Here is a 24,763-nt window from a genome sequence, read left to right as displayed (position 1 = left end):
TTTTATCCTTTTTTAAAAAGAAAGTTAAGATAAATTTACCTTTTCTTTTTCACATACCTCCAATAAAAAAGAAAAACAATCTTTCCTGTAACAAATATGTATAATAAAAAATTTACATTTTAAAAATTTTTTAAAATTTAAAATTTTAAAGATTTGCCATATTTTTTAAAAAAAGTCTTTGCGATGCCAGTCATGATTATCAGTTTGTAATTGGCATGTATGTGCCTATCTTTCAAGTTATTTTTATAAAATAAAATGCCACTACTAACTCCAAAAAGTCTTCCTTACTGTCTGTGCCTATTTGACACTGAAATGTTCATATTTTCAGTTAACTTAGAACTAGATTCTCTATTAGAATTAACAAAGTAGCTATCAAAGCTCAGGTTTAATAGAAAGATGTAATGACAAGGTAGAAGACAACATTGAAAGAGACAGCAAAGAGCTATGGGTGTTGGCATTGTACTTAATTCTGTGTTTTGGTGATTAATCCATACTGTGGCATCACTGGGATATTGACATATACTTTGTTCCAGTATCTTCCTAAATATTTAAGTGTTTAGACTTTAGCAATAGCAAATTGGAGAAATTTCTGAAGGTGGGCGTCATATTTGGGAATTAGATTTATTTAGAAATACTAATTTTATCCTAGTAAAACAAATTCCCAATCCACAGAAGTATTCATTTTCCTGTTTCTCAATTGGAAAAAGTTATTTGAAACTCTCAAGACTTATTTAGAATGCCAGATCTCGGCTCTGTCCTAAGGAACATTATCAGTTGTATTTAAAATGTTATTTCTTAGCATGGAGTCTTTATTTTTTTTTAATTTGGACAATCATATCATGTTATTTTTTTCCCTTAAATTTTGTGATATACTCAAACATAAGAAAAAATCTGTCTCCTACAAAAGCAATGTCATTTATAGATTTTTGCACTTGAGATCAGGCTGCCTCTATTTCCATTTTGGCACTTACAATTGTGACTATTGGGAAATCACATGCTGCTCCTTACTTCTCAGGGATCCTACTTTTGTCATCTAGAAAAAGTTTTTCCTCTTCCTCCTTGTACAAGGTTGAAGGAAGTGTCTGGTAGTCTTTGAAACACTACATTAAATGAGTGCATTTGGAGAGAACAAGTCCCTTTTCTCCCAAACTTTTTTTTTTTTTTTTTTAACCCCCCTCTCCCCCCCCCCCTTTTTTTTTTTAAAGAATGTGAGAACCTGCTCATTAATTATGCCTTCCATACTGTCTGCTTCTAAGTATATGTTTTCATTTTTGTTTTTAAAGTATCCTTTTAAACTGAGGTTGTCACCTTTATGAGGTGATCAAAGGGTAAGCCTGGGATGAGTCAGATGACTGGTATTCCTCAATGAAGATGCTTGTTGTTCCCAAGCCTTTAAAGTGTCTCTTGTCACTTCTGTGCACCTTTGTCTGTACACACTGTGCCAGCTCTCCTGTTCTGGACAAATGACTCTTTATGCATTTATTGTTGAGCTCCAGTCAGAATTCAGGAAGGCCCATAATTCTCTGGCTACTGTATATAATCTAAATCTAACCTTCATTGAGTTGTGCCCTGGCTATCCAGCGGCTGTTTCTTAGATTGGTGATTCTTTGGCAACTTGCCGTCAATAGCTATAATGACTCTCAGATCTGGCATACTCCTGTTGTTCAGAGTTTGGGGTTTTGAATAAATATTTTTTTTCCTTTGGTAGATAGTGACTTGCCAGTCCTTGAACTATTGAGAACTTTGTATTTTGGACTCCCTTTGGTGACCTCACTGTCATCAAAAGGCTGGAAAAACCTGGGGAAGTTCTGTCAGGGCAACTGGAATTGGGTCCACAGAGGCCCCTGACATTGCCAGATTGCTCTGTGGTCCATCACCATCTGGTTGTATTCAGTCTTGCTTACAGCTCTCTTTCTTTTGCTTGTTACACTGCATTGGGAAGTAGTTCTCTGTTGCACATGGCCAATGCTTTCCATGACAACGACTTGTTTCATCAGCTCTGGAGTCCTGGGCCAGATCTTCCTCTGTGGTGTGTACCCAGTGATCTCCCTTCTCCCCCATCACATGACAAAAGCCAAAAGGAAAGCTAATCAATCCAAACCTAGTGGCCCTGTATGGGGACTTGGTTTAAGATGACTTTTGACAGTGGTCATCAGTTTAATTCTGTGAGTACTATCCTCTATTTTATTCAAAGAATGAGCATACTTTTAACCTACCACTCACAGATGAGGAAATGTGGGGTTTTTAGAGTCTGCCTGTATACAGCAGCCCCCCGTAAATACTTGTTCCTGAAGATATCTCCTGGCTTTCAGGTTCCCAGCACCTTTAATACCTTGAACTTCTCAAGCTCCTCCTCTACCATGCCAGCCATGCCATAATCCTGTGATAAGACCAAGCCACAGAATGGACGCTGAGTAGTTGGCAGAGGGCAGAATCTGGCCCTGAGAGTCCTGCAGGATCGAGTTAAGTGAGAAGGTGTGCTCTGGGAAAAGCCATTTGGTAATTAACCAAGGAGACCACTGGACGGGCTGAATTTCTAAAGTTTGCAATTCACAATATTCCCATAGGATAAAATTCCCCTTGAAAATGCTGTTAGATATTGTGTGTCCTTTCCAAATCATCCATCACCCTGATGTCATTGCTGGCCTTCATTCCTATGTTAAAATATGACCATTTCTTGTCCTGCCTCCTCTTTGCATTTGTCACATGCAGGGGAAGGGGGTGGAGGGAGGGTGAAGGGATGGTTTCTCTTTTTTCTTTTCTTTTCTTTCTTTTTTTTTTTTTTTTTTTTTTTGGTTTGTTTGTTTGTTTTTTGACTCTGTCTTTTACTATGCCTGATCTTCAGAATAGTCCTCTTTGTTCTTTGCTGACTTGATTTTCTCTCCTTCCCTTTCTCTTTATTATTGTTCTGTTTGCTCATCACAGCTCATGATCCTGGTTATTGATACCTTGGGTTTGTTGGGGGGGACTGGTCTGTTTAGTTGGACCTTCTTTTGATTAACAGAACATCGAGATTTGAAAGAAGTGACTCTGGAAGTTAAGCATGTTGTATAAATGCAGAATGGAGGTTGGGGGTGGGGAAGCAGTGATACTAGTGAGACTTTTTGGGTATGGTACTTTCAATACTGAAAATATACTTAAGTATTTTAAGCTTTAAATGGAAAATGAGGAGGATTTGCAAAAAGACTGTGCACTTTGTAAAATGTCATTTTTCCTCATTTACAACCTTCAATATATATTTCCTTTGCAGACTCCCAGCCATCTGAGGCTCATGGGATTCTTGTTAGATGAGCGGGTGTGTTCCCTTTCCACTTGTCAGTAGAGCTGGTGCCATTTCTCCTCTGCACCTCCCTCCCCCTTTTTTCCCCCCAGTTTTCTCTGAACAGTTTATATGGTTGAACTTATTCTCAAGCAATTAATGATAGTTTGGATTAATCTTACTAATCATGTGTTGTAACTTTTTTTTCCTTCTGGTGTATTGGTAGAGAAGATGACTTGTTTATAGTTTGAAAGTACTGCCTGTTGGTGACAGTTTAGGATATAGATTACCTTGGAAGTCTTGTGAAATATGCAAGAAGTCTTAGCTGGGGTGACCCTTGGCAGTGTTGTTTGAAGTTTTTAACATCAGGAGGAGATGATGGTGACCTCCCATGATTGCCTGCATATTCAGGACTAGGTTCTAATGTTGGTACCCATCCCAGCAGGAGCTTTTAAATAACCAGTGTTTAAGAAACTGGACTGGCTCTTGAGAAAATGCCTGCATCTGAGGAGCAAGCTGCTTCCCAAATTCTAATCTCAAAATATTTTTCTATGGTTCCTTTTTGCAAAGGTGTTAAATGTGTAAGCATTGTTTATTGAAATGTGATATGGGTATTTGAGAGGCTTTAAAAAAAAACTTTTACTTTATTATTATTCTAACTGGAGTATTGTCTTGCAGTGTTATTTTTGTGAATAATTTTGCCTTTGGTCCTGAGGTGGATCACCAACTGAAGGAGCGATTTGCTAACATGAAAGAAGGTAAGGTCTTTTCTATGACTCTGCTTTTCTTCCTGCTCTCCTCTTTTATATCTTCCCCCATCTTCTGCCTTTTCCCTTCCCTCCCCAAAACCAAACAATGTCCTAGGCCTGGGAGGAGGTGGCTACTTTTTATATAGTAAGAAATATAGAGCCTCTTATTTTTCAAAGCTTTTGTCTTTTGGACATTGAACATCCTCTTATAGCTGTTACTGTATCATTAAAAATAATTGACAAAAGTGCTTTTAAAATAATTTATGTATCTTTTATAAGGCATTAAACATAAATATTGGGTTAGACTATTATTAGTTTAGTTTAAAAGCATTTAGTTTTTCAAGTGTCTTGCAAACTTGTTGCTAAATCTGATATACTTCCTATTTGGTGGTCAGGATGGAGAATTATCTATACAGACCTTCCAAAATATTTATTGTGAAATTTTAAATTGAAAGGTTAAATTTCTAGGCTTTGAGGTATCTTTGGATCCTTGTGGAAATATTATGGACCCCTTAGAATCCGTGAGATGATTGGGGTTTACTATGATAGAGACTTACTACTAATCTTCAGTCACCCCGGAAAATTCCCTTTAGTATAATCTGTGCTTTTTTGACCCATGTCAATCACTGCTAATTTAAAATGGTGTATTCTCCAACCCTTCTGAATAAATGGGGGTTGCAGTTGCTTGCTCTATTCAGTGGAATCTTCATGACTTCATCTTATTTGAAGGAGAGCTTTGGTTTCTGAACAAATCCAGAGGAATCTTAAGGAACTGAATCTAGTGTTTATGTGCATGAATATCTCAGTATGAATTTCAGCATTGCTTTTGGACATTCAGCATGTCCTGTGCAAAAAGTAAGGCATTTGGAACTAGAGAATTGCCAGTATATCTTCTTGCTTTAAAAATCCATGGAGCTTCTGTTTGGTCAGGCTCCATTCAAAAGGACACATGGCATTTGTCTGATGACAGAATTAGTAAGTACTTGAGATACTGCTTTGTCCAACCTTCTGCCTGCGAATAAATTAGTTTTCCACTTAGAAAGCTTTGATAGAGAGGCCTGAGTCCCCTCTAGGGTGCATGGAGAGGTCATAGAATCACACAGGACAGGCCACAGGAATCTTTGTGGGTTCTACTTCATTCATGGTCACATAGGTCAAGTCTGGTGTACTGTAGGGGAGAGAAAGCAGTCGGAAGAACTACATGGTTTGTTCCTTTTTTATTTCTCACTTCTGCTCCTCAGGGTAGTGCCAGAGGTGGAGAGTATACATCTGTTAACACTCAATGTGGTGAGGATGGCCTTTAGAGAGCTGGCTCCCCACCTTTACCTCCTCCCTCTTAAACATGCTGCTCTGTATCCCTGGGAATCCTAAGCTGGGGACACTGGCCCAACCACCCTCTTCCCCTTCCCTCCCCAGTCAAAGCTCACACAGGGCCTTTCTCATTGATTTTCATTTGAATTGTGATGTCTGCAGAGTGGTGGATCACCTCTTCCCTCCCCCTGGCCCTTTGCTTGCCAGTACGAGTTGGGTGGGCCCATTCATATGCTGACTGTACCAGGACCTACCATTTTTTTTTTTTTTTTGTACCATGTAAAGTTTACAGACCTGAGGTACAAATTTTCTTGTGAGATAGGTGTCTCACCTATGGAAGTCTAGGTCAATACTTGGCCTGTTTTCTTTTTGTACAATATAAATGAAATACTGTCTTTTTTCTTCCTTTTCCTTAAGTAAAATAGGGGGATAAACTTTACTTAGTTTACATAAGATTTCTTTTCCTATTCTTTACCCTTTATACAAACTAGTTTCTTAAACTTTGGCCACATCGAGTTTAATTTTAAGGTACATGAAACTTGATTTTGCTGCTCATTAAAGAGTTCCCCTATTAATATAATGTAAACTTAAGCCACAGTACACTAGGTACTCCAGATCCCCTTTGCCATCCAGTTATCAATACCAGGCTTTTCCAGTACTTGTTTTGTAACAAAAACTAGATAGCTTTCAAAACTATAAAGGCTAGCATGGTCATTTCTCCATGTGACTATCCCAATGTCTTGTCATCCTTGACATCCTCATTAAAGATAGACAATTTGATCAATAAAATCCTTGGACATGACATGACTAGGCTTATTAGGATAGCCTGTTTCCCCCAGTTTTGGCTCTACTTTGGTGTGCTGCCTGACAAGTGGGCATGCATCCTGAGGTCCCTCAATATACTTGATATTTACTGTAGGAAGATATTCATGGCAGACTTTGCCAGGCAGCTCCACCCCTCTATGAGAGATGTGTCTGCACTTTGTCGTGGCCCTGACTTATAAGCCATGCTTGTATCCTGAGTGTGTGAAGGGGTGGATGGGAGCCAGGCAGCCCTTATCAAACTGCAGTTTTTTTACTCCCTCTGAATGCCACTCTGCCCACTGCAGAAAGGAGAATGCGGTAGTGTGTGGGTAGCACTATGAAAGTAGTGCTGCTCAATGCAACTTGAACTTTTTGTATATCCTTTTTAGAAATAGGGTTTTTACATTTTGCTAACCTATTGTTGAATATTTGAGTGTCTCTTGTGAACAATTTGTTATCTCTTTAATTATGTCATCCCCATTGCATTTTGTGACTTGATGTGATAATGATTTATCTTTGTGTTTCAGGTGGCAGAATTGTGTCCTCCAAACCTTTTGCACCTCTAAATTTTAGAATAAACAGTAGAAACTTGAGTGGTAAGAGCCTCTGTCTACTTCATTAAGCTATTATTAGATTGTACAGCTAACACTGCATAATAGACAAGTATTGGAGTCTGGAAAAACTGAGTTCCTATGATTTTTCAGGCACTTCATAACTTTGTGACTGTAATCAAGTCAATTAGTCCTTCAAATTCCTCATTTGTGAAATCCAGGTGATGACATCTGTGATTAGATTTTGAGAAGACAAAATGAGATACTTTGTAAAGCCTTTTGTAAACTTTTAATTATCTCATTTTGATAAATATTGACAACCTATAGAATTCTATTTCATATTCAGATTACATTCTTGTAAGGAAAATAGTGCCAAGTTAAAATGTGATTGAAAATAATCTTGATTTTCTTTCTTTTTTTTTTTTTTTTTTTTCTTTTTTCTTTTTTCTGAGGCACCTGGAGTTAACTGACTTACTTGCTCAGGGTCACTCAGCTAGAAAGTGTTAAGTGTCTGAGATCAGATTTGAACTTGGGTCCTCCTGACTTCAGGACTGGTGCTCTACCTATTGCGCCAATTAGCTGTCCCTTGATGTTACTTTTCAAAGGAAAAATTAAAAAACTTAGTTTAAACACATGGTTAAGTAAAAGAAAAAAAAACAGAGGTGGCTATATGCATTGCTAATTGATTGAAGCCTATGTTTTCAGATTTTCTTGCCTGCATTTAATCCATAAACGCTTATCTCATGAAAGACAAGCTCCTGGCATTCTTCTTGGCACTATTTAAAGAATCACAAGTCTTGTTTCAGAATTTTCGTGTTTTTTAAGTCAAGATAAATGAAAGCATTGCAGACTATATATAAAAAGAGTAAAATGAAACCACAGGCAATAGAAATCAACCACATGTCAAGGTGGGCTTTCATACACTGCCAGATTGAATTTGGCTCAGCAAAGTGAATCTTCTCACGGACTTGAGGAAACTTTAGACAAGGTTGGGTTTTTATCACAGCTTATTCTTTATCCTTGTCTTTCTTTATACTTTGAACTAGGAATGGGGAAGTAACAGAAAAAATGCTTGCTGAGTTCCTGAAAACTTAAAACACTCTTTTTTTGGTCTTTGTTTTTGTTTTTGTTTTGTTTTATAATAGTAATCCTCTTCCTCCTCTCTCTCCTCCCTTCATTTTGTTTTTTGAGTGTGTTTGTGAAGGATAGGGGCTTAGCTCTGGTTCATGAACCGATCACAACTAATTAGCTTATTTGTCTTTAGATATTGGCACTATAATGAGAGTTGTGGAACTATCACCACTGAAAGGGTCGGTTTCATGGACTGGCAAGCCAGTTTCTTACTACCTGCATACTATTGATCGAACCATAGTAAGTATCTCCATTGGGCCTTGTTTGTGTCTCAGTTGTTCTCTTCTTTCACTTTTACATTCGGAATTTCTGGATAGTCTGTCTCATTTCCACTCAGCCTACACCTACCCCATTATAAGAACATGACCCCAACTGGATCAGAATAGAAAAGACTCTCTTCTGTCAGAAATGCCCTGGAATTGCTTATCAACAGCCATTCTCTTCTAAATACTAACAAATTACCTGCTTGCTTTTTTTTCTCATTTGTTTCATCTATTCACTTTGTATCAGTGTTAAATGGCAAATTCATGCTTTTATTTAATCTTCGATGTAGTCTGTGTTTTTGCCCTGTTCTTCATTTTTACCCCACTCTTAGTGATTTCCTTTGACTGACCTGCTTTGTGTCCCAGCTCTTTTTCTATTGGAGAGGTGAGACTTCAGTTAAATTTAATGCGCATTTTAAGAAGTATTTTGTGTTTCCTATGGTGAAGAACTGTAATCCTTGCTATGTAGCTTGGCTATGAAATAAGATATGTATACCAGGTTTTAGAACAAGACAAATAGTTACTCGCCTAATAATCATACCAGAGTATAAGATAATGGGAGAGAAAGAAATTACTTCTGGTTGGGGGTGGGGGTTTATAATCATATAAGGCTTTATTTTAGTTGAGTTTGGCCTCTTGGTCCAAAAAACTAATTGACTCCTTATTACAGAAGAAACTCCTTAATAATGGGTGAATCTTGATTTGAGGGGTCATCAGAAATGATTACTTAAAGGTAATCAACTCTTTTCTCCCTCTTTCAGCTTGAAAACTATTTTTCTAGTCTCAAAAATCCAAAACTCAGGGTAAGTTTGTGGTGGTCTTTTTCTTTTGTTTAGTAGTAAATAATGTATGTATTGATATGCAAATATTCACAGTTTGGGATGATTTCCTTTTTGGAGATGGTGAAGCATGACTGTATTATCACAAAAAGTGACTTCAATTTGTTAAATTATTCACTGTTCAGTTCTGCAGGGTAACTGTTTAGAAACAGTTGTCTGTTGTTGGCTTCAAAGTGCTGGATCACAATGCTTGTCTTTCCATCCTCTACCTGTTGTCATCCCCCTACCCTACATTGTTAAGCAGCATTTTCTCTATCATTTAAAAGAATATTGGTGATTATATGACTAAGGACGAGTGGTAGGGTCCCTGATAACCCTCAGTTACCAAGAAGCTGTGAACCTCTGAGAGAATTCTCGCTAGGAATTAACTATACAGCTGAAGTGACTTCTGACTTGTGACAAGTCCAAATGCCAAAGAAACATCAAGCACAAGTTTGATTTTGGAGAAGTTCAGGTTCCTGTGAATTTAAGCCCCAAACAGATAGCAGTCAGATCATTTATATTTCCAGAGAGCATGTTTGCGTGTGTGCTTGACTCTTTGCATGACTGAGATTTGAGACACAGTGGTGAGTGATTATGCCTTCAGGTTGTCTCTTTGTGTATGTTGGCAATGAACACTGAAACATTTCCTCCTAGGAGGAGCAGGAGGCAGCCCGCCGCCGGCAACAAAGAGAGAACAAGAGCAACACGACGACTCCCACCAAGGTCCAAGAAAATAAGGGTGCTGTTGCTTTGGAGCCTCGAGTGGTGAATATCTGTTTGTGAACCCTCCCCCCCCCCCCTCCCCCGAATGCTGGGCAGGACCTTGTTTAAAGAAAGCATTGTTGCAGGCACAAATTGCCAAGTTTCATCCTACCTTGTTGGTATCCTTGAGAAAAAGTCACTGTGTTTCCAGGGTAATTATAGCCATGGTACCTAGAAGTTGGACTCCTCTCAAGAAGAAGAGCATGATTGAAATGCTCTCGGCCTTAGTTTGCTCTTCAAAAAATGAGAATGTTAATAGCGTTTACTCTCTTCATACAGGATTATTTTGATGATCACATAATAGCTACAAATTGATTTGTAAACCTTAAAAGCTCTCTAGAAATGTGAGCTCAGTAGCAGTGCACCTTACTCATTCCTTTCGTGTAACTGAAGAGAACTCACATTCAGAGAGACCTCAACTAAATAACTGTTGTTAGGTGTGGTCACCAAATACCTAAGTGGTTCAAGTAAAAAATCCTGCTCTATGAATCCTTTTTTGAGATTTGGAGAAGAAAAATGACATTTGACCAAGTAAGGAAGATTGAAGTGTGAAGTTCATAGTTAAACTGACTCTGTATCTTTGTGTTGCATATTAATAATTTTAAGTTAATTCTGACTTGACCAAACCTCCCTTTCTCCTGCTTTATGAAAGCCTTATTTTTTACTTTTTTTTTTTTTTTTTTTAAATATCGGACCTACTCCCTTTTCTTTAGGATTCTGGTGCTGAAGAAGATAAAAATGGGACAACTACTCTTAAAAAACCATCTCCTTCCAAGCCTCGCAAAAAGAAATTAAACAAAAAAGGAAGGAAGATGGCAGGAAGAAAACGTGGACGTCCCAAGAAAATGAGTGCTGCAAACCCTGAAAGGAAACCCAAGAAGACTCCCACTGCACTGGAGCTTCTGCATGCTCAGACTGTGTCCCAGGCAGCTGCATCCTCTCCTCAGGGTGAGGGCATTGGGCTCTTCAGCATTACCCAGAGATTGTGGCTGCTGGCTTTTAATATTGAGCCAATACATCAATCCCATGTTCAGCAGCCACAGAACCCTGAAAATTTTTATTTGGGCGAAGTGGGCTAGGTAGAGAAGAAGGGGAACTTGCCATTTTCTTGTTTCTGTTTTCTAGTAGAAAACTTTTTTAGCAAATAATACATATTTGAAATAGTACAGTCAGAAAAAACTCCATGTTTCACTGTTCATAGATGCTGACTGAGGCCTTGGGCCACTAATTTTTTCAGTGGCCCAAACAATTCATAAATTATGAATTGTTATGAATAAAATGTGATTGACGAGCTTTTGTTTTATTTGTGTGGGTAAAGTTTTTTTGTGTTTTTTTTTTAAATCGGCTCACTGAACCAATAAAATTGTTTCCCTTCCCAGTTAAGGTAGAGAAGAAAATGAGGAGGAGTAGAAAAACCCCATGAGATGTTTATTTTCAGCTTTTTGGACTACCTACTGTATAGAATATCAAAGGAAATCTGAACTTAAGAATTCTAGAGTCACTTAAACTCATTGCCAGTTTCCTCATCTGTAAAATGACCTGTGCTTCTACCATATGTGAAGTTGATTTCATAATCCTGGAAATATTGAATATAATTATCAATTATGAGAGCTCTTAAAAGAGTTATAGGATGTAGTTATAAGATTAGTTTGTTGAAGAGATGTCTTTTCCCTCTTCCCAGCTAATTATAATTCTCATTAATTTAAAGAAGTTGGGAAAAAAGAATACTGGTCACAGATTAGTATTTTTGGTAGGAAAAACACCATCTAGACCCTGTTAAAGTAACATTGTTACTATGTAAATCAAAATTTGGTGCTTTTACTTTCCTGCATCATGGTTTTTCCATCTTTGACATCTTCCCTTTTCCGTTCCTCCCTCATTGTATATTTCTATATAATATTGTAGTATGACCAAGTTGAGAAGTGGCAGTTCAAGGTTATTTATTTGGATGCTATGAGTAGAATTCATTTTCACATTTACAAGATTGGGAATTGGTCCATCCAAAATACAGACACAAAAAATACCACAGGATATCAAATGTCTTTTCTTTTCGACCATGGAACATGTTGGTTTGTTCTCTTTTCTTAGATGCATACAAGTCACCTCATAGTCCATACTATCAACTACCTCCTAAAGTACAACGGCATTCCTCCAACCAGCTATTGGCAACACCAACCCCACCTGCACTCCAGAAGCTGTTAGGTAACACTCTTTTGTCTCCAGAAACAGGATCCAAATGCTTTTCTGCTCTTTCCTGGACCGTGCTTCTCTGGTGGTAGTGTGAAAAATGGGTTTCTTGGGGTCCTAATTGGAACTGAAGCAGTCATGGGCGGTTTAAAGAATTAGTAACTGAAGCCTTCTGCTTTCATGTCGCCATTGTCCTCAGAGTAGACTTATTGTGGTTTGCTAAAGCACTTGAGAGTTGTCCCCATTGTTTTGCTTTAGATAATATCCTTGTTCTCATCTGTTGGACAGTCTCACATGGGCTAAGGATAAGAGGAAAAGGTGTCTGAAAGAAGTTAAAATCTGGCCTTTGCTCTATCCCTGTTTCCCTCTCCTTGTACCTTGAATACAGTCTCTTGGTACTGCCTTCCAGGGCTTCCCCAGTTCTCATTTCCTTTCATCACTGTGGAAATTACCAAATATCTCTTTTATGAAATGTAGAATGTCAGCCCTTGTCCGTCTAATGATGGGTATTATAAGGAATGTTTTTGTCTACCTGTTGGTTCTTTCTCTTCCAAAGTGTTTCTCCATAGATGACAGCTGAATGCTTCATAGGTCAGAAACATGTTTGAGTGATTTTTATTATTCCTGTGATTCATGACCAGGATGGAGCTAGCTAAACAGAATCAATGCTTTAAACACACACACACACACACACACACACACACACACACACCTCTGTATCTTGGTTAACTTTTATAATCTTTGAGCTAACACTTGAGGTCCATCCCTAATAATAAAGAATAAAAAAGAGAGGATTTAACTTAAGCTAATAAATTAACCAGAAATGGGGAGGAAAAATAGATTGAGAGATAAGTGATGACAGGGCCAGTGGAAAATGAAATCATTGCAACAGCATTGGGAGTAGAATTGGATCGTGTGATTTGAAACATAGTAAAAAGGACTATAGGAAATTAGAAGAGGCAGATGGTATTAAAAAGTGGGAAGTGAAAGGGGAAAGAATCTAGCAAAGGGCACTCTATTGGCAGAAGGGGTATATGTATGTGATGGTTGGGGGCCTTACAGTAGGTTCCACTTTGGGAATTAGTTGAAACATAGGGAGACTCCATTCCCTGAGAGTGTTCTGCCTCCATGAACAATATCCTGCTACAAAGAGAGGGGAAATCTAGGGACAACTGCTACCCAGAAAGAAATGCACAGCTAAAACGAGAGTGTCAGTGGGAAAGAGACTATCACAGTGATGTCAGAGTAGAATTTACTGCATATTTTTGGGACATTGTATTTTCTATTTCTAGCCTGGCATACTATTGTTCATCTTTCCTCTTGTGAGTGAGGCACAACAGGGTAGTAAAAAAGAAAGTGGTATAAATTCTGTTGATTTCCATAGCATTTGGTTAGAAAAGAATGTTCATGTTGTGTATTTCAGAAATTTCACTCTACAAGGAACAGAAAAATAATTTTTAAAAGGAATAAAGAAGAATTTGGTAGAGAATATGGTTTCAGAATACACAGGAATCAAAAAGCAAATAAATTATTCTCAGAAAAATAGTCACTTAAAGACCCCCACAGAATTTAGAGGGTGTAGAGGAAGGTGGGGATTTTAAATTAACCACTTAACTTGGCAGCAGTGGGTGGAAAAGATGGGAGAAAAATATAAGAGAAAGGAAATATTTGCTTTTTATTTTGATTTGGCTCTAACAACTAAAGTTAAGTTTTAGGAGATAGGAGTGTTCAGATGTTTATTTATTAGGCAAGGCATCTTTCCTGCCTTGGATGGCATAAATAATAATTTATTATTATTATTTATCTAATAAATTATCTCCTGTCAACAATTACTGTAGGTCAGAGATTCAAGCACAGAAGGGAGACTTTATGGATATGCCAACTTTTTATTTCAGAGAAAAGAAATTTTTTCTCTTCTCAGCTTTGTTGAATATTGGTCTTGTCTCTTTTTTCCCTTTCCGATCTCTAGATTTGTTTTAGTGCTATTTTGTTTGGCATGGTATCAGAGCTTAGATTGTCAGCTTTAGCTGGAACCAAAAATACTTTCTTGGACAGATTGTCCAAACCTGAAATAACTTGGTGTTATTAAACATTATGATTTTTCTAATTGATGAAGATAGTTAATGGTGACAATTGTTAAACTTGACTACTTCTTAGAGCTAACAAGGGGAATTTAAAATTAGGTGAATAGAATTCAAAGACTTGGAAAATCTTTATGGTCTATATCTAGTGTCAAGCTTCCAACTAAGATTAGAAAGTACCTGATCTTTCAGATAAGAGTTTCAGTTGTAGCCCAGTGGATTTAGAAGCACACATTTGGGTTTGAGTCCCAGCTTTGACACTGACTCCTGGTGTGACTGGTCAGATTACTTGACCTATCTATGCCTGTTTTGTTCCCATTTGGGAAAAAATAACTAAAAAAATCAGGATTTGTGTGTGGTAATAGATGATTACTTGCTTGTTGTTCATTAGTTGCTTTAATTAATTGTATTCTCTGATTAACTTTGTAGAATCCTTTAAGGTTCAGTACTTGCAGTTTCTGGCCTATATGAAAACCCCACAGTACAAAGCTAACCTACAGCAATTGGTGGAGCAGGAGAAGGTGAGTGTGGACAAGGCCATTGTTCAACTTTTCTCTTGTCAGTGTTTTCTTTGAGACAAAATGATGTCCAGCCTTTTCATACTTGGGGAATGCCAGAGTTTAGTTTTGAGACCATTTCTGGAGCCCTCCCTTTTCTCATCAGATCTCTGAATCTTAATCCTTTCTGCCTCCTTTGTTGCTTTTGTGTTACCTTTTCTCACCACAATACCACGCACACAGTTTGTGTTTTCTTTTATTTAAGATTTAAAAAAATTTTTTATCATTTAATTAAATAATTTTCTCTTAGTTAATTGTAATGTTGGATATAAAATCCTGAAGTGCTTTCTGATCAGAATTCAGGTTTAATTTTTATTGATTTTGATTTGCTAATGTATGCTTTAACTGTCTATTTCTCTCAGTTGACTAGAACTACCTATTGCTTGGCCACAGTAAACGAGCTTGTGAGGCATAGTGATAATAGGCATCTGCTTTCCTTAAAGAGAGTAAAGAAATTTTCCTTTATATAAGAGCCTCTTACTGTGTTTTCAGGCTTTTTATGGGTCAGTACAAGGATGATATTTATTATCTATTGCTAATGGCTTTTAATCATGATTCCCAGTGGGAGAGAGTTGATAGAAATCAGGCGACAGGACCACTTTTACCAGCTCTGGGCCTTCACTTGGAGACTTAAAATGGAATAGGTGAAGCCCTAAGTCACGGTGGAGATAATTCCCTTGACCCTCCCTGGGCCCAGCCTTGGCCATCCTGTATTTGCGAAGAGTATCACCTAACTTGGTCCCTCAGTGGCAAAGCTGGCATCAAATACTTTTTCTCTTTTTCCAGGCTGTCTTGCAGGTGACTTTCTGTCTCATGTTGTCTCTTAGCCTCGGTTCTCTTGTGTTCTTTGGTACCATTTGCTTTTCTTCATATGGGTTGTGGCCCTTTCTAATTTCTTTGTGTTCCCTTTCTTTGCAGGAAAAGAACACTCAATTGTTAGGTACAGCCCAGCAGTTGTTCAGCCACTGTCAGGCTCAGAAAGAGGAGATCAAGAGACTGTTTCAGCAGAAACTTGATGAGGTAGGAGTACATTTGGATTGGAGTGACCACTTGAGGGTCATGTTTGTGTATTCTTGTGACAGAACATAACAGAAGTAGTATTGCAACTACATAATAGATATATGTTGGGGCTATGTCTTGTTTCCATAAAAGCATAGACACTTCTCTTACATGATCTGTAAGAAGTCCCCTCCCTTTCTTTATCCCTGACAGTTTTTGTGTAGGGGCTGCTGGTAGACTGGCACATTTGGTGTTAGGCTGCCACTCACTTGGTTGTGAACTGAATCCCTTGGTAATGACCTTTCAGATCATGAAGCTGTTTGGGGGGAAAATGAAACTGTCACCTTGCTTGGTCAGTGTGTAACCCTCTACAAGATTGTTTTGTGTCCAGGAAATAGCCATATGGCCAGAAGTTGCAAAGAGGCACATGAAGGCCAGATGTTAAGAAGAATTGGCTAACAATTAAAGGGCTGTTCAGAAGCAGCAGAATTTCCAGGTTCTGTGGGATGTAAACCTCACATCTTTGGAATCAGAATCTCATGCCACTTGGCTCTTTCTCAGTGTCAGGGACATGTTGACCTAGTTAGGGGACTAATGAATCCTTTCAGCTCTCAGATTTCTAGATTCTTTGGTAAGCGTGGAAAGACTAGCCTTCATTATTATATATTTAGGTATCTATGTTAAATGTAATTTTTTTGCAGTTGGGAGTTAAGGCTCTGACCTACAATGATCTGATACAAGCTCAGAAAGAGATCTCTGCTCACAACCAACAGCTAAAAGAACAGACAAAGCAGCTAGAAAGTGATAACAGTGAACTCAGGAATCAAAGCTTGCAGCTGGTAAGGACATTTTTGTAACTCAAGCCATCTACTAACGAAATACACACTGAAATCCCAATTTTGTGTATCTGAGTGAAAATAAAAATTAAGTGAAATTAAAAAAATTTTTTAATCTAAAAAAATCTTATGTTTAGTTCACCATTCTTATAAGTTAGAAAATTAGTACAGTTTTTTTAAAATTAAAGCGTGCTTTAGTGATAAATTGTTTTGACATAGCTTATTTCTTGGTAACCACTCACATTCAGTAAATTTCATTAAACTTTTAAAAAATCAAAACCATCTGATAGGTCATTAATATGTAATATTTCATTTTTATAATAAGTGAAATTTTTTTCTAATCATCTGTACTCGGCATTTGTCATCTGTATTTGGTCTGTTTTTGTTAATTCATTTACATAATCATAAATCACTTTGTATACTCTTAACTGGCTCTATAGACTTTTCCCTATACCCTGCTTCTATAACGAGCAACACAGAAAATATTTTGGATTTCGTATATTTACAATTTCTTATCCTAACATTTCGCTACATTCTTTAAACAGCCCTTTTCCACATGGTGAGCTCAGATTTTTTTCTCCTCCAAAAAGGATGTGTTATTTTAATTTTTTTCTTTGAGATTAGGATATAAACCCAGAAGTGGGATGGTCACAAAGATAGTGAATGGTGGGTCAAAAGTTGCTTTTAGGTGTCCTGTCATCATTAGATATTGTTTTCTAATAAATATTGACCTTTAATAATGTATAATTTGTGTGAATACTGGTGTGTGAACCCACCATTGCTCTCTATAACCATCTTTCCTTGTATGCATGTATCAGTTTTATGAAAGAGGTATGATGATCTGTGTACTCTCATAAAAAAATTCTTCTATCTCCGTGTCCATCATACTGGTATAGCTATTTTACTTAGGGACTGATTATTTTTAAATGTTTGATATGTTGCTGCCACTTGGAATACACGGTGAATATTGAAAAACGATCTTTGCATCAATTGGAAAAATAAAAAACTATTTAAATCCTAAAAGAAAAAAATACTTTTTTAATATTAGTATTAATACAATCTTTGATTGTATTAATACCTGCACAAGAAACAATTAGGAAAGAATAACAGAAAAACAGGTGTTTTTCCTCACAATACTTAAGATGGAAGTGATTAATGTGGGTGGGGTTGTTGAAAGATAAGTCCCCTATTCCAGTGTTGGAATTATTTTACTAATCTATTAACTAATTCTATAATGATGCTATTCCAGCATGGTTTTTTTCCTTAGTGAGCTTGTGCTGTCTCATCATCTCTGATTTCTTTGCAAAACATCCTTTTAATGATGCATTTCATAATGACTCAAAATTAGGACACTTGACCATTTTAGGAAGTATGCATCTTTTGTGTTCTCCATCCTTATATCCTAGTTGTAACTCAACAGCCACATTCATAAGTTATATCCCGATGTAATAACTTGAATTAATTGTGAGTAATTTAAAATTGTTTTTCCCCTAAAGATTCTCAATACCTGTTTTAGTTTCCTTTTAGCCATAAGTGCTTCTATATGAAATAGTTTCTCTGTGATGTAGGGGAAAAGTATCAGTAGTTATCAGCAAGATATTAGCAAGATGATTTATTTCAAAGAAATCTTGAAATGTATTTGCATTTTCTGCTTTATTTTTAGATGGTCACATTTTATTTTATTTTATTTTAAATTTTTTTTATTTAATAGCAGATGGTCACATTTTAGAGAAGAGGAGTAAAATACAAGAGAATTTTGCTATAAACTTTGTGTTCCTGCTAATTCTTCTCTTAACTATCCCATTAGCTTAAGGCTCGGTGTGAAGAGCTGAAGCTGGATTGGTCTACTCTCTCACTGGAAAATTTGCTGAAGGAGAAGCAGGCACTGAAGAATCAAATTTCCGAGAAGCAAAAGCACTGTCTGGAGCTTCAGGTAGGCCTTCTTATTAGGGCAGGAGTATAGCCAATCGGACACACTTCAAGTAGTGTTAATTGGCAGTAACCCTCCTTATTCTGTATACTCGGTCTACCTGCCTCAAGGGATGTATGAAGGAAATCTGGAAGTTGTGAAGGATTTTCTTAAGATCACAGAAGTAGAGTGAAGACAATCAGAACCTGAGACCAAATTGTCAGTGTTTTTTACACTACAATAATATTAAATGTCAGAAAGACATAACACAAAACAGTATGAAATAGAGTCTATATGTGTGCAACATAGAAAAACTGTTCAAGGCAACTGACCTTCAAATCAAGGTGTTTTTCCTTGAATAGTGAGCATTGGGTTGCTCAGTCTGACATTGGTGGAGTCCTGTTATTCTTGATTATAGTTTGATTATGAAATGAACAAGAGGCTGAATAGTGTAATTCCAGAACACAGGCAGTATTTGGAGTGCTTGAGGGTGTCAAAATGAATTGATCGTTGATTTTGGGTTTAGGCTGGCATTCTATGTGCATTCTATGACTATTGTAAGATTTACTTATCTCCAATTAGCCATCCCACGTCTGAACCATATACCACATGTTCAGAGATTATAGCATATTTCTCATTTTACTTTTAGCAGAAAGTAATTCTGAAATATCATTAGTATTGTTAAGTATCTCATTTATTATGGAATCGTACCTCTTGGTAGCCTTATTTTCTTAATTCAGAAATGTCAAGAAAACTAGAAAAGTTTACACTGTTATAATCTGTCACTGTCTTATCTGATCCACTGCCTTCTCCACATTGGTCTACTTTGGGGATGCATGGGAAGCAGGTGCCAGCATAGGGAGAATCCAGTATATTCACTTAGACTGGCTTCCTGGCATTTTCTATTGTTGGAATACTGTGAAAGCTCTTCAGGGCATTTGAATGTATGGCTCAGTAAATGGTAGAATAAATGAACACAATGTTTGTTCTTTGATTTGGCTTCATTTGGTTTTAATATGGTTATAAGTTTAGGCCTTTTTTAGTGATCATATTTTTCAGACATGTGAATTCTTTTTAATTATGAATTTGGAAGACTTGTATACTATAAATGTAGGTGGAATATAGTGCATAGAGAACTATACTTGATGACAAGAAGTTTTGAATTCCATGTCAGACACTTGGCTAGCTCTCTATCCTTGGACAAATAGATGAACTTTCCTATCCTCAGATTTTCCCTCTGTAAAAGAGATTATTATTATGCTAGTTAACTCACTGGGCTCTTGGGAGGGTGAAATGAGATACTAGCTGTCAAAGGAACATTTCAAACTTTATAATGCTACATAAAAACAAATTTCTAGCCATGTGATGGACAAGCCATGTCTTCTTAGCCTTGGTTTTCTCATTTTTCAAGGGAGAATTAATTAAATTAAGGTTTTGAATGGACTGACTTTGCTTTTATTGGATTTCATTTTTATTATTAATCAGAATTGAGATAAGCAAACACTGATTTTAATGAGTAAAACTTACCTGACATAAAAGAAATGGATTATTTTCATAGCAAACATGTTTTTCAAACTGCAGTGTAATTTGGAATGTCCACATTGCTATTGCCTCAGCCTGTATTTAGCCCTATGCTTTGTGTGCAGTGGCTTTGCTCTAGAAGTTGCTACAGAGAAATGTCTTCGGGAGGTTTGGGGTGGTGGGGACTTCTAGACACTGCCTTTCATTGTGTCTCCCTTGATCCTCTTTGTTGTAAAGATCAGCATTGTGGAGCTTGAGAAAAGCCAAAGGCAGCAGGAACTACTGCAGCTGAAATCCTACGCGCCGGCAGATGAGGCCCTGTCCGTCCACCTGCGAAGTAAAAGCAGCTTCAGCCGTGAGCTGGAGACTGACCCTGCCAGGTTCCAGCTGGAGCTCGAGTGCTCCAAGTTGTCTTTGCCCCACATCAATAGCATGAGCCCCGAACTTTCTATGAATGGCCATGCAACCACCTATGAGATTCATAGTATGCTTAGTCGACCTTCTTCCAAACAAAACACTCCACAGTATCTGACCTCCCACCTGGACCAAGAAATAGTTCCTTGCACCCCCATTCATAACAACAGACAGAAGGCAGACAAATTGTCAAGCTTGTCCTTGCCTGATTACACCAGGTTTTCCCCCGCTAAGTTAGCCCTAAGGAGACACTTGAATCAGGATCATGTAGTCCATGGAAAAGCTACAACTAATGAAATACACCACAGGTGAGCAAAAAAATGTGTTTTGGGTTGTCAGGGTGAGATTGGAAGAGGGGAAACAAAGCAGGGTGATTTAGGCTTCCTGGTGTATGCATCTGTAGCTAGAGAATTGAAGCGTTAAGCTTACTGTTCTTCTGAGGAACTTTGGAGCCCGTGGATCATTTGGTAGGCATCTCCCTGCTTTCCTTATGTATCTCTTCTGTGCTTGCACTCTGCTAGTTCTTGCGGATACCAGGATGAAACAGCCCCTCACCTCAGGGCGTTTCCGTGCTTCTGGGGTGAATGGTAACCCAGCGTGCAGGGGAAACTGAGGAGGAGTTACTAAAGCAGTGCCCAGGGAGGGCGGGCTCAGGATTGGCCTGAGCCGGCACTGGAACCGGATGTGAACTTGGTGCCTCTTCATTCCAGAACTGAACATGCAAAAGAGAATGGCCTGACATATCAGAGTGCTGGTCTGTCAAATGGCCTAAAGCTGAGCCCTCAGGAAACTCGGCCTTCCTCCCCCTCGGCCTTACAGATTGCAGGAGAGAAGAGCAGTGACAAGGTGAGGATCTGGGCAAGAGTGAATGGGCGTCAGCCCAGGAGAGGTCATGGCTTCTGACAGGACCTTCTCCATTGCTGAGGAGAGGCCTCCATTTTGTTGGAGGAATAGTGAATGTTGTTGGCTGCTTAAGTGCCTGCCTGTCTGATTTTGTTTTTCAGCAAAATTTCTGTTTATAACATTTTTATATCGCCTACACTTTAATCCTTTATAAAGAATACAAAAAGGGGTGGAGGGAATGACCCCCCACATCCAAAATGTTTGATGTTTTATTGATCTACTTTCATAGATCTCAAACCCCCACTTAGAAGATGCAGGAAGTGTCATTTCAAATCTCTTTTTTTAGAGCCCAGCTTCATCATTTATAATTTTGCATCTTTCAGTGTGCTAATTTTGTTCCTCTATTTCCATTTACATTGTTCTAGTTGTGTATATTTTCTAGATTTTGTTTACTTTTTTACATCAATCCACATTAGTCTACTTATGCATCTCCATGTATTCCCTTGTGTATTCCTGTTCATATCTTATGATGCAGTGATATATACTATGGTTTGTTTATTCTTTCCCCAGTCAGTGGGCATCTGCTTTATTTCTACTTGCTTCTATTCAGGGATGTATATCTAGCACTTTTAATTTCTGAATCAAAGAGTGTTATCCCAACATTTTTTCCGGAATAATTGGGTTCATTGATGCAACTCTACCAGTAGCATGTTAGTGTGCCCATTTTCCATAACCCTTCTAACATTGATTTCCATACTTTTCATCATCTTTGCTAACTTGCTGAAAATGAAGTGAAACCTCAGATTTGTTTTTATTTGCATTTATTTCTTTTCTTAGTAATTTGGAGCTTTCTTTCCATAATTGGAATTCTTTGGGGAATGTTTTTGTTCATAGCTTTTGACCCTTTATTTATTGGGGAATGGTTTTTAAAATTTTATGTTTGTGTTAGTTCCCAATATATTGTAGGTTGTAGATCCTTATTAAAAAGACAAATTCTGAAATAATTGTGGTATATGAGAGAAGGTATTGATCTAAATCTAATTTCTTCCAGATTGTTTTCTAGTTTTCCTAGTAATTCTTGTCAAATAGAGAGTTCTTTTGTCGGCAATTTACATTTTCACTGAGTATTATTTAGCTTTTGGATTCTTCCTGATGTGATCGGTTCTATTATATTTTTCTGTATTTTAAAATTAGTTCCTAATGGGATTATTACATAGAAAAATATTGAGAATTAGTAGCTTAAATAAAGTACTATAGGATGTAAAATAAACTCACAAGCATTGGCAGTACTTGTATTTGTTGATAAAACATAGGAGAAAATTTTTTTTAAATAGCTACAAAATATATAAAACATTTGGAGTCTAACTAGCAAGCACAGTTGTTCTTTTTAGGTATAATCGTGATGTGTTCCTTAAAGAAATAAATATTGAATTGAGTAAGTTGATTCATTGATATCATTGATTGTGACTATCCAGTGCCAATACAACACAAACTAACGATACTACCTAAATTAACTTACAGTCATGATACTTTAGTAATTGATATTTCTAAAGCAGTGGTTCTCAAACTTTTAGATTTCATGAGCCCTTTAATATGTCTTCTTCAAAGTTATCAATATTTACTATATATTAGAAATCAAAATATGTTACTGTGAAAATAGTTTTTATCTCATTTACCTCTCTTTCAGGTTGCTAGACCAGTTTCAGAACTACTACTGGCCTAGAGAATATTTTACAGATTTAAGTAAAACTCTTTTGAAGAACCAAAAATATGAAAGGAAATAATTAAAAAATAAATAAAAAGGTGAAATGAAGTTGGAATTAAGTCTGCTGCAGACACCACACTTTATAAAGTTGTAATCAATGAAAACTGTAATGCCTTTAGTATTTGATTTAGTTTTATTTTTTTAGAGATTTTTTTAAAAAATCATTCTGTTACAGGTTTTAAAAGAGAGAGCCTATGCCAGCAATGGGGAAACAATCACCAGCCTACCTATCAGTATTCCTCTCAGTACAGTGCAGCCCAATAAACTTCCTGTCAGTATCCCATTGGCCAGTGTAGTGTTGCCTAGCCGTGCGGAGAAAGTGGTGAGTAGAGGGACTGGGGGCCATCTCCAAGTTCTAAGAATTTACAGGAAGGCTGTGACCTTGGGATTTTCTAAATACTACTTTTTAACCAATTCCAACCTTTTCATCTTGTGGGGTTCTTATAGATAGCAAGTCTTCCTTGGGGGAAGCTATGGAGAACACGGTCTGTTCATCTACATTTCCTGCTCTTTTATGGCATGATTATCTTCCTTTCTTTTTCAACTCCTTTGCCCTGCTTCAGTCTACCCAAGTCTCCTTTGTCATTCTTTAATCCACTGAAAGATATGCAACTTGAATTAATCTGAGATCATGATAAACTCAGCCTTTTAGCAATCCTAGAAAATTTTTACATAGAGAACTTCAATGAGAGGCTTTTCTAAGTTGCTCAACCATCCTTACTGTAGGTTTACTAAAGATAGGCTTGAATTTCTTTTGTGATTCTTATTTTAGGCATAAAAATGCAGTGGTGTCTGGTCCTGGCTTTTTTTTTTTTTTTTTTTTTTAAACTGAATTTATTGAATGTTAAAAGTTTTGTTTTTTGTTTTTTTTTAAAGGAAATAGGATTTTATAAATACCCAGTCAATAATGTAAGTTTTTAGGATATTCGTAGTTCTAAGTTCCAATTGTTTTATAGCTGACATGTCTGAGGTTTTTATGGTCACTCCTATTGTGGGTTACATTCTTCCTTTTTCATTTTGGTGGTTCATGTGCTTGGGTTACAAATGTTTAAGCCCCTATATATTAATTGAAAATTAATCTCCTCACCCACCCACACCCTTTCCTGTTGGATATAGTTGAATTGACAGTTTGTTTTTTGGGGGAGGGAAGACTGGACAGCAAAGTTTTGGATCTTTTGATTTCCATTAACAGTTATTCTTGTTTTGCAATACCTTTTCTGACTCCTGTGTGGTGCTCAGTTCTGTGTTGTTAAACTCTTAGGACACATAATTTTTAAGTACTTTTGGTAAATGAAGTAGATGTTTGATAGTATGGTATAGCTTGCCTCAATTACATGGTGGGTTCCTTTTCTCCACAGAGGAACACACCTAGTCCAGTTCATCAGAATCGAGAGTCTACTTCAGCAACACTTGAAAAACAGTTTGGTGCTAATTCCCATAATGGTATGAACAGTGCTGTAGGAAACAAGTCCCTTGCTTTGGCTACCTCAGGTATGGTTATTCTATTAGGTGATGCCTCGTTTTCACTACTGTCAGTGAGCCCAAGCCTAATCTGGGGTTTTACTTCTGAATCGCTCTCCTGTGGTCTTAGTAAATCTTAAGATTTGGGTCTGGGGTCAACTTACTGCTGTCTTATCACCTCTGCATTTGGGTCTTATGTATTTTGTGCTGGGAGACTATATATATATACACCTTATTTCTGTCAATTTTTAAAAGTCATCAGTTTTTCCTTTGCATATTCTTTATATTCCACCTGCAGGAATTTGTTTCATAGTGAACAAAAATCTTTCTCACCATCTGTTGATCCCTATATCTGGTTCCTTTGTCCCTGACGATTTTCTGGGTTACTGGCTGTGTGTGTGTGTGTATATTTCTATCTGTCTCTCCCTTTTCTTTTCCAGGTTACTGACAGTGTGTGTGTGTGTGTGTGTGTGTGTGTGTGTGTGTGTGTGTGTGTGTGTGTGTTTCTCTACCTGTCTCTCCCTTTCCTTTTCCCTCTC

General features: G+C 37.3%; 1 protein-coding gene across 7 annotated transcripts in view; it reads left to right on the top strand.

The window, feature by feature from the left end:
• DOT1L (DOT1 like histone lysine methyltransferase) overlaps positions 1-24,763 on the top strand; it is a 115,381-nt gene that overhangs the window by 68,049 nt on the left and 22,569 nt on the right. For 6 of the 7 annotated variants that reach the window (XM_031948107.1, XM_031948106.1, XM_031948108.1 and 3 more), the window contains exons 9-23: positions 3,938-4,017; positions 6,651-6,719; positions 7,939-8,045; positions 8,830-8,871; positions 9,544-9,654; positions 10,365-10,599; positions 11,740-11,853; positions 14,349-14,440; positions 15,395-15,496; positions 16,177-16,314; positions 18,119-18,244; positions 19,979-20,463; positions 20,866-21,001; positions 22,939-23,085; positions 24,122-24,254. In XM_031948107.1, the coding sequence (XP_031803967.1) occupies positions 3,938-4,017; positions 6,651-6,719; positions 7,939-8,045; positions 8,830-8,871; positions 9,544-9,654; positions 10,365-10,599; positions 11,740-11,853; positions 14,349-14,440; positions 15,395-15,496; positions 16,177-16,314; positions 18,119-18,244; positions 19,979-20,463; positions 20,866-21,001; positions 22,939-23,085; positions 24,122-24,254 (2,117 nt within the window). Of the gene's footprint in view, positions 1-2,338; positions 2,476-3,937; positions 4,018-6,650; positions 6,720-7,938; positions 8,046-8,829; positions 8,872-9,543; positions 9,655-10,364; positions 10,600-11,739; positions 11,854-14,348; positions 14,441-15,394; positions 15,497-16,176; positions 16,315-18,118; positions 18,245-19,978; positions 20,464-20,865; positions 21,002-22,938; positions 23,086-24,121; positions 24,255-24,763 lie in introns of those variants that run through there. The other variant, XM_031948111.1, reaches the window with a different exon arrangement.

The sequence above is a fragment of the Sarcophilus harrisii genome, chromosome 1 (assembly GCF_902635505.1).
Source record: "Sarcophilus harrisii chromosome 1, mSarHar1.11, whole genome shotgun sequence".
NCBI classification, from domain to species: domain Eukaryota; kingdom Metazoa; phylum Chordata; class Mammalia; order Dasyuromorphia; family Dasyuridae; genus Sarcophilus; species Sarcophilus harrisii.
The sequence above is the reverse complement of the archived record's forward strand: the minus strand, read 5'-3'. Positions and strand labels throughout refer to the sequence as shown.